The sequence below is a fragment of the Vicugna pacos genome, chromosome 8 (assembly GCF_048564905.1).
Source record: "Vicugna pacos chromosome 8, VicPac4, whole genome shotgun sequence".
NCBI lineage: Eukaryota > Metazoa > Chordata > Mammalia > Artiodactyla > Camelidae > Vicugna > Vicugna pacos.
Genome location: NC_132994.1, coordinates 71,205,111 through 71,219,330, shown reverse-complemented (window position 1 = coordinate 71,219,330; position 14,220 = coordinate 71,205,111). Strand labels below are relative to the sequence as shown.

General features: G+C 46.4%; 1 protein-coding gene across 1 annotated transcript in view; it reads left to right on the top strand.

Moving 5' to 3' along the window:
* Nucleotides 1–868: 868 nt before the first annotated feature.
* Nucleotides 869–14,220, top strand: part of EZR (ezrin) — a 44,286-nt gene continuing 30,934 nt past the window's right edge. Inside the window, exons 1-2 of the mRNA XM_072966109.1 lie at nt 869–1,015; nt 1,929–2,018. Of these exons, the coding sequence (XP_072822210.1) occupies nt 2,007–2,018 (12 nt within the window). The 5' untranslated portion in view covers nt 869–1,015; nt 1,929–2,006. The remainder of the gene's footprint in view (nt 1,016–1,928; nt 2,019–14,220) is intronic.

Genomic DNA, 14,220 nt, shown 5'->3' with positions numbered 1-14,220 from the left:
CTGGTCTCAACCTACATCACAATCACCTGGAGGGCTTGAAGTTTCCAACTGCTGGGCCCCAGCCCTAGAGGTTCTGACTCCGTAGGTTTCGGGGGAAGTACTTGTGAATTTCCATTTCTGCAAGTTCCCAGGTGATGCTGTTACTTACTGCTAGTCTGGGGAGCACACTTTGAGAACCACTGCTCTAGAGTTAACTCTCAGTCTCTGCGCAACAAATCCTACTGGCCACCAAAGTCCGTGTGTTTGTGTGTTTAATTCCTCTTGAGAACCATTTGTAAAAAATATTTAATATAATTCCTATAATCCCTATGGAGCTATTTCCCCGTTAGCTTCGTCGAATCAACGAGGCCAAAAATGTGTCCTTTAACCAGAGCGTTCGGCGATGGAGCGTCTTCTATGCCTGAGTCCTTCTCCGCGGAATCTGAGCGTGGAGACCAACCGGCCACGTGCGCGGAGACACAGCGGCCAGGTCCCAGGTTCTCAGAATCCCGCATCGGTCGCGGCGAAAGGACAACGAAATGACCTGACCACCGGGCAAGCCCTACCTCAAACGGCCCAGTACCTCCCCGGGGACCGCTGGCTCCACCAGGCTTACGTTTTCTTGATCTCCCTCTGTCCACAACGGAACAATCTCACCCTTTACATCTATTCTCAGGAACTGAGTCAAATTCGGCAAAGTTCTCCAAGGGCAAAGGGACAGGCAGCGAAGAGGGAAAGGTCTTTACGAGGGCGAGAGGCGGCGGGGCGGCTGGGAGACGGAGGGCGTCCCCTGCCCGGGTCTCCGCGGCCCCTGGGGTCGCGGGGGCCTGGGCGGGCGGAGGCGGGGAGCGCCCGCGGACCCAGGCGGCGGCGCAGCCATCTTGCGCGAGAGGCGCACCTCGCAAGGCGGGCGGGGCGGTTAGGGGTGCGGCCCCGGAACCCCGCCCGCCGGGGACTCTTGGGAGCGCGGGCGTTAGGCGCACTGCACGGACTCGCCGACAGCGGGGAGCGCAGCCGTCCTCTGCAGGAGCCGCGGGTGAGCCGGCCGCGCGGCCCGGGGTTGGCGGGCGGAGGGGTCGGGGGGTTCGCTCCGCGGAAGGAACTGTGGCCGGAACTCGACGGCAGGTGTGCCGGGCCGCCCGGCGGAAGGGCGGCCGGCGCGCGAGCCCCGGGCCGGTGGTCCCCGAGGGGAGCCGGGCTCGCGGTCCCGAGCACACTGTTACCCCTGCGGCGCAAATACCCGGCAGGTGAAACTGAACCTGCCCGCGTGGCGGCCCCGGCTGCTCCGCGACCTTCCTCTTTCCACTCTGTGTCCTCCGGTCCCCCTTCCAAAGTGCCAGCAGAGCCCGAGCTGCGTGGATGCGTTCCCTGCCTGCGCCCCTCCCGCCTCCACTGGCCGGGGACAGTTTTTATAAAGTGTTTCCCAAAGGCTTGAAGGTTGCAGTTTCAGCCCTGGGGCAAACGGTTGCTTCACAAAGTGAAACGTGCCGTCTTCTGAGCTCCCTGCGGGCTTCCTGGAAGCTCCGCGAAGGACCTCGGCGGACCCCCACCCCGGCCGCCCAGACCCCGCGCGCCCCCTTGCCCCTTCGCCGCTCGCTACCCCGCCTTTCCTCGCCGGGCTCCGCTCCCCCCGCCTCCCGGCCCCACCCCGCCATCCAGGCCCGGCCACCCCTTCGCCGCCGGATCCCCCGACCCCTCCCCGCCCTCCGCGGCCCGCCCACCAGGCCCCCTCCCCCCCGGGTGCCGCCCCTCCCCACCGCCCCCTCCGCGCAGGACCCGCCCGCCCGGCCCGCGGTAATTGCAGGTTGGGCGGTGACTCATCCTGGCGCCCGCCCGGTTCTTAAGCAGCAGCGCGGGGCGGTCGCCGAGTCTCGGGGCGCGGCAGCGGGAGGAGCAGGAGCCGGAGGGCTGCTGTGCGTTCTGAAGGGATCTCCTCTGCGTCCATCCAGGTCGGGAGAAAGAACCGTTTCAGCGCTGCTGGAGAGTGTGTTTCCAGGGGATTGAGGAAAACCCATCAGGAACCGAAAATGCCGAAACCAGTAAGTAACCTACTTTAGTTCCTGGGCTGGGTCGGATGCTTCGGGCTTTATTCTCAAGTGGAGTTACCTGGGCGAGGTATTGGAGCAGTTCTTTGTAGAGCGGGGCTCTCTTCTAAACGGATGAGAGCGCAGGAGTAGGGAATTGTCTCCCTTCTTTGTTATTTGTCGGTCCTTTGTGGAACTCTTGGAGAAGATTCTGACGCTTTTCTCTCTCGTCTTTTTGTTTGCGAGCCACCCCCCCGTCCCGTCCCTCCCCCAGTAGTTAGGGTCTTTCATGAAAATTAAAATCTTCTTTTACACAGCTTCGGTCTGTTTGAAAACTGAATTCTAATGCAACTTGAAAGTTTCTTAAAAAGAAAAGTTGTCTAAATCGTATGGAGAGTCAGGTGGCTTCGGACGAAGCGCACCAACTCCGAGTCCCTTCAAGTGTGTGGAACCAGACGCACCCCAGATCTTCCTTTGGCGCTTTAAAGGGCATCTGGCAGAGTAGACTGTGGCTTTCTAGGGGCAGCTTCGTTCCAGTCCCATTTTACGACAGGCCCGTGAAGCTGTGCTCTTTTAACCTGGGAATTTGCTGGTGGCAGCAGGATTCCTATATCTGAAAGAGGTTTAGTGATGAACTTGAATTGCAGATGGAGGGAGGCAGCCCCGGACTGTGATAAGGAGGCTCCTGGGGCTCTCTAGTCCTGCCCTCCTGATAGTCATCATAAACATCAGCTGAGCGAAGCACTGCTGTGCCCACACCTGTGTCCCCCTGAATCTTATGATGTTGCCATCCCGGTTGGATTGCTGGCCAGGCTTTATGGCTTCCATTTAAGTTGTGGGAACAAGGCAGGCTCTTAGAAGGTTGTATCTGTTCCACCTGCTCTAACACAGGTGAACTGGTGACTAGACACTGGGGAGAAGAGTTTTGAGTTTTTATTCATGGTGGAGAAAACATTTGGATTCATTAAAAATCGCAGTAAAAGATATGTATGGAGTTTACTTCTAGTTTTTCAAACAAGTTGGTTCTGTAGTCAATGCTTATGTGTTTTCTGCTGTTAAATTTTAGGTTCTGTGAAAGGAGTTCTTTATTAATAAAGCCTTATTTTACTGCTAGGTTAAATAAATTAATGTTAATATGCTAAAAGATTCAAAAGCCAATAGAGTTTTTGCCTAAGTACATCATCAAGATGACTCAAGCACGATGCAGAAAATTTTTTTCCTAGACAAAATTCTTTTCATTTCAAATTTGCAGGCGGCACGTGACATTCAAGCTTTACAATTCCTGTGAGATAAAACTGTCCTAAACACCACGCCTTATTCAGGGCACAGCCCTGTACAGTGTTATGCAGAGCAGTGATCGGGGATTACCTTTCCTGGTGTGGTTTTTCTTTTTTCTTCTTTTTTCTCACTAAAAGAAAAGATGCGGAGTTCATCTTGTAAAATATCTATCAGAAAAAAGTCAGTAAACCTGTTTCCTGTCACTACTTTTCTCATAATCTGTAATTTTTAAAAAATTTTTTTTGGTAAAATTTTTATCACATACAATTTACCACCTTAATTGTTTTTAAGTGTACAGTCCAATGTCAAGTATATTGATACCGTAAAGCACCCATCACTGCCATCCGTCTCCAGAACTTTTTCATCTTTCCAAACTGAAACTGCACCATTAAGCACTAACTCATCATTTCCCCCTCCCCCCAGCCCCTGGCGACCACCCCTCTACTTTATTTGTGAGTTTGACTCTTCTAGGGACCTCAGTAAGAGGAATCATACAGTATTTGTCCTTTTGGGTCTGGCTCCTTGCACTTAGCACAGTGTCTTCAAGGTTCCTGTGCTGTACTGTGTCAGAATGTCCTCCCTTGTTAAGACTGCTTTTTACGGCAGGTATGTTTTCACTTCATTTGGGTTTAAAGGTCTTTTATGTTGGATCAGAAACTCAGAAAATGTTCTGACAGAGTGAAATAGGCTACAGGATAGTAGCCATCTGTAACTGGTGACATCCTTGTATGTTACGGTCCCAATATCCAGAGTAAGGTTTTGAACGACCATGTTTTATATAGTATTTACAGTTATTTCCAAATAGTGGAAATTGTGAGGTCTCCCTCCTTTTATGTGAGCCACAGCTGTTGTCACTGGAAGTTCCTGCCTGACCCCTTTTTGGTGGGGGAGGCTCTTGGAGAGTCTGCCTTGTAAAATGAATACATTTGAGCCTTTCTCCACCTGCGCTGTGTGACGGCCACCCCACAGTCACTGAGAAGAGCTTACAGGCTGATATGGTACTTTTGAGGCTTTAGTTTTTGTTCGTTTTTTGCTTCCTCCGCAGATGTTAGAACTGAAGGCTCCACCAGCAAGCTCTATAGACTTGTCCTTAGAACAAAGCGTTACTGATTCCTATTATTCAAGCCCAAACTAAGCATTTTGTTAGGTGGTTTCCTGTGATAATTTTTAACAACAGGATTGAGAACAAACAATAAAGATGGCTAGGTCCGCATAGTCAGGATTTGGGCCTTCTGATCTCTTCAATTCTGCACACAAAGTATTTTTGACTGGTATGTCTAAACAGAGTCAGTGGGTGATTGTATTCGTAAATATTTATTTGCTGCTTTTTCTCTTAACATTGCTTCTCTGGTCACCACTTGTTAAAAAGATTGGGTGTCCGCCCATTTGGGGAGCATCTGTCACCCAGCTCCGTGCACAAGGCACAGGGAACCACACAGGTGGTTGCAACAGACCTTGTCCTCGGGGAGCTTACAGTCTGGGACCTGAGCCCTGGCACAGGCAAACACTGGAATAGGAGCTGGAGAACTCGCTAAGAGCCGTCGAAGAGGGAAAGAGGCTCAGGTAAAGTGGGACACAGCGGGAGGAAGACCATCCGATGCAGAAGTGGGCAGACTTCACCCAGAAGGCCTGCTTAGGGCCGCGGGGCGATCCCCCCTCCCACCCCATGCACTCCAGGGAAGGGACCGCTGCGGTTCCCTGTCTGGCTTTGCTTTTCCCATAGCTGCTTTGGGCTCAACTCCTGTTACTGGCCGACTTCCAAGGAAGAGGGTTTGAGGTCCAGAAGATACCCTACCCCCTGCTTTTTGGCCTTAGGGGGTCCTCTCCTGGGGAGAGGGGTGGAGTTTGTGCTCAGGGCCATGGCTCAGCTGAGGGTGACCTGTGGGCTCTTTTCTGCTCCTTCCCTTCCCCCTACACCTCCTTTCTCCATTGTGACAGAGGTGGGGCGCCTGGGGCCTTAGGAGAACCCCTGCAGTCTGGCTTAGGCATGAGGAGGGTGTTATGTTCAAGGCCCAGCTCTCTTAAAGCTGTTTTCTGAGAAGTTCAGTCTGAACTTCCTTTTAAGTGGTGCCCGTGGACGTCTTAGCCATTCATTCCTAAAGTGTCGCTATGAAAGTTTCTGGTGTAAAAGTAGATTTTCTCCCTTCAGGAGGAAAACTCTGAAAGTGTCCAAGATTCTGCCCTGGGCCAAAATTTTAAAGTACTTTCTGAGGTGACCTTGCCTCTCTGGGGATATATAATCTTCCACTAAATATTTTAACAGGGTCAGAATTTACTGAATATACTGATAGACTTTCCACCTCCCAATTGAGGAGGACACGTGGGATCTGTTTTTTGCATACCTCTCCTTCACCACGGGCAGATGGTGAATTAAGCAGCAATGATCTTCCCATGTAGGGGTGAGAAGCGCTGGCTGGAATTAGTCATCTGTCATTATCACACTGGACACAGTGAGTCTGTCTGTATGTTCATCCATTAGTTCAGCAGTTACTAGTGAGATGCTGAGGCCACAGAGATGAGGAGATGCAGAAATAGTCCCTGTTGTCATGGATTTACAGTCTGGTGAGAGAGACAGAAAATAGTCATAGAGTGACTTGAGTGTATTTGATGACGTGTATATGGTGGTGGTCATAGGCGGAGTTCTCAGGGGGGTCAGGAACACACCCCTGAGTAAGTCTTGACTGCTGAGCAGTGTAAGGAATGAAGGGGTGTTCTCTAGGTGAAGGAGGGAGGCAAGGAACATACTAGGCAGCAGGAACAACTTGTGCAAAGGCCCTGTGGTCAAAGGCCAGTATGGTGAGAGAGGAAAAAGGGCCAGTTACGCAGAGTCACATAGGCCACACATGGGCATTTTGGGGCTTAACTTAGGGGGAAGCACTGAAGGATTTTGACTGGAAGGAGGTGATCTGATCAGATTTGCCTTTTGAAAGGTCACTGCAGCTGCAGCGAGAATCATAGGAGGCAGGAGGTGGCAAGGTGGTAGACTGTTAGAGTAAGTTACTATTGATAAGAAGTGGTGGTCATTAGGACCAAAGGGCGAGATGCAGATGGAGAAAAGTGGATATATTTGGGAGCTCCTTGGGAGTGAAGTTGGTAGGACCTGGTGATGGGTTGGTGTGGAGGGGCTGAGGGCGGTGTTGAGGCTACTTTGGGAGGTGAACTTGGTAGGACCTGGTGATGGATTGGTGTGGAGGAGCTGAGGGCTGTGTCGAGGCTACTTTTCGTGTCCCACTTGCATAACTGAGTGGATGGTGGGGCCATTCACTGAGATACGGAGCGTGGATAAAGACCTGGGTGTGGAGGGAAGGTTAAGAGTTTGGTATGTACTTGTTGTTAGTAAATTTGTGAGTGTGATTGATGAAAGAGCTCCTTGCCTTCTTTCATCATTATAACCACTGCCCCAGCCAGAGTATATACAGATACCAACCTTATTAGAATATTCTTAAACCCACATAATGTAAAAGTGATCCAGCAGCTTCCTTATGTTTCTCCTGAGTGTATGTTCACACTATACACATACATTTAGTTAAAAATTAGGACGAATTGAGTCCAGTGTTCTCAGATTTGGGTGTGCATGATTATCCAGGGGTGTAAAGATTCCTGGTTCCTCACAGTCCTGCTGAACCCCATCTCTGGGGCAAGCAGCACCTGGCGCCTGTGCTTTAAATACATTCGCAGGCTGTTCCGATGCATCCTGGAGTTAGGAAACTGATGATTTCATAGCAAAAGGGCAGTGTTTATATACTCCTTTCTCTTGGACCCCAGCAGTGTGATGGGGCCCGCCTGGTGGGGTTGATACTGTGGTTGTGTGTGAGCAGCGAAGCCCAGTGCGATTCCGGAGCCTCCATTCAGGGAAGGCTCTCACGGGCCTGGGAGAGGAAACCCAGCCCCAGCCGCCACCAGTGCCTTCGTTGGTATTTGGACCGGGGCTGAGGTGGGAGGAGGGAGATGGCTGGCTGGGGCTCTGGCTCCAGCTGAGATACCCAGTGGACTCTCGGATGTGAACGTACTCTGCAGGGAGTCCAGTCCCAGTGCTTAATTTGGCAGAACCAATGAGCTTTCAAAATTTGGCTCTTTGTTTTTGAAGGGGAAAAGAGGCCAGCGTTTCCTATTGAATGGCAGGGAAGAAAGAGATCTCATTTCTTTTCCTCTTTTCTTTTTTCTCTTATCCTTCAACGCTGGCCTCTCTTTGTAGTTACCATTCTAATAACAATATTGTGCTTTCTAATAAAGTTTTGAATAATTTGATTAGTACTTAACAAATTGGGGAAGGAAAGCAGTCTGACTGTTCTTAGTGAATTATCTTAATTCTTCAATTTTTTATTTTATTAAGCTTAGGCATAAACCTCTGTGAATCTGACGGTTTGGAGATTCTCAGGATGACTCAATATGCCTGTTTCATACAGTATTTAGACATTTCCGCTCTAATCTGAAGCAGTAAAAGTCAGTCTTCTCAAAATCAGTGAGTGTGTTTTGAATTATCCCTTATATTTTCATTTTAGTAGTAACTACACTTGGGATTTTCCAACTACTCCAGTCAGTTTTTAATATAAACACTAAATGTGTGTCTGCCACTACCGATTGAATATGGAGTATTTATTGAAGAGACCACAAGCTTGCACTGTTGTCCTTCTGACATATTTACCATCCATGACTTTTCATTAAAGAATACAGGTCTTATTTCTAGACTTCTGTAAATAGTTTTTTTAAGAAAACATTGTGCTATATGTGAGTTGAGGACTTTTGAATAGAATGCTTAACATATAATTGATGTACACAGTTTCTCCAAATAAAATAAAAATGAAAAGAACTCATAAAAAGAATAATTTCATAATTAACTTACTACTTACCTGTACTTTGGCCAGCCACTTAGCTTCTGTGAACCTCAGTTTTATCATCTGTAAAATGGGAGTTAAATAAGTTTTTACATGGAAAGAATGTTGCATAAAATAAACTGAGGCAAAACTTATACTTATGAAATCCAAATGGTTTATCTTTAAATGCTATAAGCTTTATTTCTTGTGTGCTTTTTTTTCCCTTGAAACATATTTTACAAACTTTGCAGTGCTACCTCTAGCTAAAATTAAAGATTTTAATTCCTGAGTAGCTCTAAACCAGATAAAGTTCATCGATAGGTCTTCCAAGGGAAACAGGAATGTGAAATAAACTTGAGTTATTTAGTAAAAAGGAATATTCTATGTTCTTTTTATCCTCTGTGTCTTCTAGTTGTCAGAATTCCCCTGTAGGCCGCCTGGGTTCCTTCCTCATTTATTGAAGTCCTTTTATATGCCATTATGTGCTGGATGTCAGGACTGAAAAAATAAGAAAGACAGGTTTTTGCCTTGAAGAGATTCTCAGTCTAATAGGGGAATCAGATATGTAAATAAAGAATTGCAGTGTAGTATATGGTAAGTGTGGTAATAGAGATGCAGAAGATTGTGTGCCCTAGAGGGCCAGGGAAGGCCTCCCAGATGGTGGGATGCTTCAGTGGGTGTTGAGGGATGCATAGGAGCTCATCCATGCACAAAGGCAGAAGGGCATTTCAGGCAGAAATGATGATCAGTTCTATTTTCCTTTAATTATGATTCACATTCCATTCCTCAAGTCTTTGACACCTATAGATACATGGTAGTGCTGTTTTAAAGGAAATAGAAAAGTATATTAACATAATAATCTTTTTAATCAAATAAATTTGAGAAAAAACAAATCTTAAAAGAAAAATGAAAACTTTCTGACCTTGATCTAACTTTTACTAAGAAGGGAATAAATACTGCTTGAGGATGAAACTACAATAACCAGCATATCAAATTTGCTTACGTTTTTGTTAGTTTGAGGTCACTTTCCACAACCTGGTTTTCTTTTCTATTTTTGCCTGAGAGAAGTTCAGTTTAAAACTGTATCAACAATTGTCATATCAGATATTGTACACAACTGTTTTTACTTTAGGACAGGGTAGGGAAGGGCCACGTCTGGCTGTGGTCTGTGTTTGTATGGGCTGCCAGCTAGGATTGCTTTCCACAAGTTCAAAGGGCATTTTTCAAGACAACAAGAACAGTAATATGCAGCAGATGTCAAATATGGCCCACAAAGCCTAGAATATTTATTGTCTGGTCCTCACCAAAAAAATTTGCCAGCCCCTGCTTTAGGATGAAAATAATTGCTGTTAAGCCTTTGTTAAAACTTGCATATATACTGACTAACCTCACAGTATTTGGAAGCAGATCCACCTCATTGGTTCCAATTTTTAAAATTTTCTCAAAGCGCAAAGAATCTGGTTAGCCAGGGTTAGCTTGGACAGGTACCGTGAATGTGGTCACCAAGGAGCAGGCACGGCTGGGGCTGAGGTCATGTTTTAGACGAGGCTGGTGTTCTGGCGGGTCTAGTTTCTATAGAGAAAGTGGTAGCATCTTACGTCACATTTGCTAAGCCATTGTATAGTGACAGATTTCTGGCATATGCTAAAAGAAAGCAGCTTGTACCTGATGTTTGAGTTGGAAAGAGAATGTTATATAAATGAGTTGCTTTTTTATCACTGATCATTTAAAGTTAACTTTGACCTACTATTGTCTATATCTGGGTGTCTGAGTGTAGGTGGTTTTATAATTCAGTCCCTACTTGAGTGAGACCACATTATCTAAGACCATAAACCACGATCTACCCCCATCCCTCCGCTGTCCACCCCTTACTGCTTTGTTTACTTCAACTTTCTCCCCGCAACGTTTCTTTGCTTTCTATCTTTCCTGGCCACAGGCAAACTGAGAGCCAAGTGGTCTGAGGGGAGAAAAAAGCAGCATTAATTGTCTCTTCTACAACAGACTTGAAATTCTTGTTTTATTGGCAAATAAATAGAGGCAAGGAGGATGTCCCAGTAGGTAAACATGCCTGCCTCTTAGTGGGTGATACTGGGCAAGTGTCGCAACCTCCCTGAGCCCAACTTCCTCATCTGGAAACAGGATCCAAGAACCTGCCTGGGAGGTTCCGATGAGGCCCGTCGGGACAGCACCAGGGAGCTCCCGGCCCTGTGCCTGGCACCGTCTCTTTTCTCTGTCACCACAGAGGACAGAGCAAACACGGCCAACTCCACTTGTAACTACTGAATTCTAATCTGATTAAAAGCTTTCATATCTCATGATGGGCATTCTTTTTTTTTTTGTAACTTAGCCTAATAATGCAGTAGATTTAACCTCCCTTTTCTTCTGCTCCCAAAGTGAAGACCACCACATCCCTCCGAAAAATTCATTTGTTCATTCAACAGGTAGAGTACGTACCATGTGCTAGGTTTTCAGGTCCTGGGGATACTTGCGTGAACAGAAAGGGAGCGGCAGTACCTGTTTTCCAGAAGCCCGCACTGGTGGAGACGGATACCTGCTGTCAGGCAGGGCCGGGGCTGCGGGCAGTTCTCATCCCGGCTGTGCCAAGACGTAGAGGGCCGTTCTTTTCAGTGACTCTTTGGGTCAGGAGTTCAAACCACTGGGCCGAGTATGACGTGGCTTTATTTTTTGTTTTTTGGTAAATCACTCTTGCATTGGACAATGAGCCAAAATGATGGTTCTCCCAGGACTTGTTTCCATGTAGGTTTGGTGACAAGTAGGTTGTGATTTGACATACCTGCTTGGATTCTTCCATGATGTCTCAGGCTTTGTGGTTCAGTGAAATGTACACTTTCTGAATAATATTTTGCCTGTTGCACCATTACTGCATCTATAGGTTTTTTGTAAAATAGGTCTTAGAAAGATATCTACCTTTGTTCCTCAGGTTTTTAAAGAGAACACTGAATCACAGATCACTTGGTAAATCATCAGTTTTACATTGGAACCACTTCTTTATGAAAATATATTACTGTAGTACTCTTTTAAGAGGTTTCATTGCCTTTGTTAAATAATCATGGATGTTGCTGCTGGGGTGTTCAAGTGTCTGCTTACATGATACATTGCTGTTTGGGTGAGACACTTAGTGGGACTTAGATGGGGAGATAAGGTGGGGAAAACTTCATGTTTATTAAGAAATTGAGCAAATAGAGCAGTTTGGAAATACAATGTAATAATGACAGAGCTGCAAAGGGCATTATATGATTTGAACAAATCAACTCTGAAAAAGTTATTTTTGAGGCTGTGGGGAACAACTGAATATTGGCTAAACTTTAAACGTTCAGGAATAGTTTTTAATTGTGTTGGATGTAATAGCAGTATGGTGGTTCTGTATGTACAGATAACTTGTATGTATATAAGCTTGAAATATATTTAAAGTCCATTAGGGCTACATGCTGACCTTTTTACAGGTGAGATGATACATGATGGCCTTAAAATGTGCCAGCAAAAAAAAAAAAAAAGCTTAAGTGGCAAAAAGTACGCGAGTTAGGAATGCTAGAAGTTATTGTGTCAGAGCTGGATGGAGGGTCCACTGGGCTCACCTTGCTGTTCTCTTTGCTTCTGTGACTATTTCAAATTCTCCGAAATAAAAAGATGGTTTTCTAAAAGCACGTTATGGGGTGAAAGGGAAGGATGCTGTCACTTTTTCGGGTCACCAAATCCGAGTCACTAGGGAGAGAAGGTGGAAAGGGACATCTCATTCCCCTGGGATCTGGAGTCCTGGACTCGGGCTGAGAACTCACTGCGGGGAGCCCCGCTGCCCGCTGCTGGGTCCTGGGGGGCAGTTCGCCATGGATCCCGGAGTAGAGCCGTAGTCTCTTGGGAGACCTGTGGTGTTCTGGTCAGATGAGTGACTGATTTAATCCCACCTGGGGCGTCTTGCCCTCCACGCACGTCTTTTTGAAGGAGATCTCTACCCAGCATTGCCGTTGACTTGGAAACACACAGGACTGTTTGTTCCCAGCTAGGTCCACTATGACTGTATTCCCACGATTTTTTTTGTGTGTGTGGGGGGAGGGGGTACCCAGCTAGAAATAGGTCATTGTCTCAATAGCAGCATTTTCAGAGCTGAACCTTGGAAGTGAGCACACTAAAGTGGGGGGCATTACTCAGTGGAATTTTATGCAGCCGTTTTAAGAGATGAGTGTGCAGTCTGTGTGCTGCGCTGGGACTGCGGATGGGGTGGGAGGAGGTGAGACCGGAAGGAAATGCAACAGACCGCGAGCTGCAGGGCTTGGGTGGGCGACGGGATGGCAGGCTGCTGCAGAGGGCGCACCAGGTCTTCTTAGTCCCCATCAAGTAATTATGTACATGATTGTAATACCATTCTGGGTGGAACACACTTGACCGTGACAAAGTATAAATTAAAGAGGTTTTTGTTTTTAAACTTCCTATAATTTAGGAAACACAGGGTGGTTTGAAAGCATAAGTTTTGTTGAAATTGGCTTTTGTTGAAAGCCAAATGGTCAAGTTCAAATACACCTTGTCTAAGCTCCTTAGAGGAGAAATGTTAACACTGCAAAGTTTCACAGCGAACGTGGCCTGTATTTGTGTGAGCGATCATACACATGGGACCTTGACTAGGAGCAGAGATTTAGTTTATAAATGGCACAAGATTCAATGTGGCTTTTTTTTATATGCCCTTCCCTAAAGCAACAGGTTAGTGAAGGAATTACTGTTATTTTGACATTTCCATTCTTTCATAGACTTTTCCCCCACCACGTTAGAAAACTCTTCACAGACTTCTGAATTTACAAAGAAAACAGTGCACTGCGGGTGGGTGATGAAGCTTAGTCTGTAGACCTCTCACTTCCTGTGCTTTATGAGCCTGGAATTAAGAACCACCGCAGCGTGTGACAGCCATCTTGGCCCTGTCCCTTTTCGTCTTTTATGGGATCCTAAGTTGGCGGATATAATTAACCTTCACTTTTCAGTGAACTCAATTGGTGCTGAAGTGTGTGTGATGCATCTAGTAAAACTGAAATGACATGTTACAGAAGTGGGACTTCACAGGCCCATTAGATAAGGAGAAAGTGAGCTTGAAAGATCATTTATTTTGCTGGAGAGGGGTCTAGATTATTTATGTTTCTGGAAAGGAACAGTTTCTTTCACAGAACATAGCATTCTCTGATTCTGTATTTACCTTTTCTATGGAAAATAGTGTCTAAGTGTTTTGGTTCAAATTTACACACAGGGTGTATGTCATTCCCAGTGTAGAAGCCGGTTCCTCCTTACAGGTACTCCCCAAAAACATCTTGAAAATCAACAGCCAGTAGGTATCAGGGATATAATTTTTATATGCCATTAGCGGAAAGTTTCCACCAGTGTCACCCTGCAGCACAGACTTGGAACTTGGGTAAGAGTGATGATCCTTTCATTTGTCAGATGCCTGGAAAGCAGTTTCTTACTGACTCAGTCTCCTCCTTCGGAAAGCAGTGCCTCAGCTGGGGAACAGTGGGGAGACTCAGCACAAACTATTCCCAGCCCAGGTTTAAAGCAGAGGAGGGAAATGACCCTCTTTTTAATGGGGCTGCTCAGACGGTTCCCTTCCAGCTCTAAGGTCATGATTTTCCCTAGTTCTAATGAGCACAGACAGGACTGGTTTGTCTGCTTTTTGTCGTGTTAAGCAGCCTTGGCTGACAGGAAGTGGGTCTGGGGGCAGGAAGTGGCTTAATTTCAGGGGCGAAAGGAGCTATTTATTTAGAAAGACTTGAGATTTCATGTTCTTGAAATTACACGATGGACATTAGTGGATCTGGGCTCTTTGTTCACATATATTTATGTGTACCTTCATACAATTTTCACCCTGGAATTTGTAACTACAAACTTTTCAGTTCCAAAGTTTCAAATCATTGACTTGTATTGAAACATACAGCTTTAAAAATAACATTTAAGAGCTATAGAAATATGAATTTTTTAGTAGCTGATTACCAGAAGTTAAGGAAATTACGTAAACCTTTGCAAGCCTCAGTTTCTCAGCCTTTAGAAAAGGTAGTCAGACTGGGATAACTTTTTACCTCTCAGCAAGCAATACCCATCTACAGTCACCTCGACAAATAGCTACCCTTCCT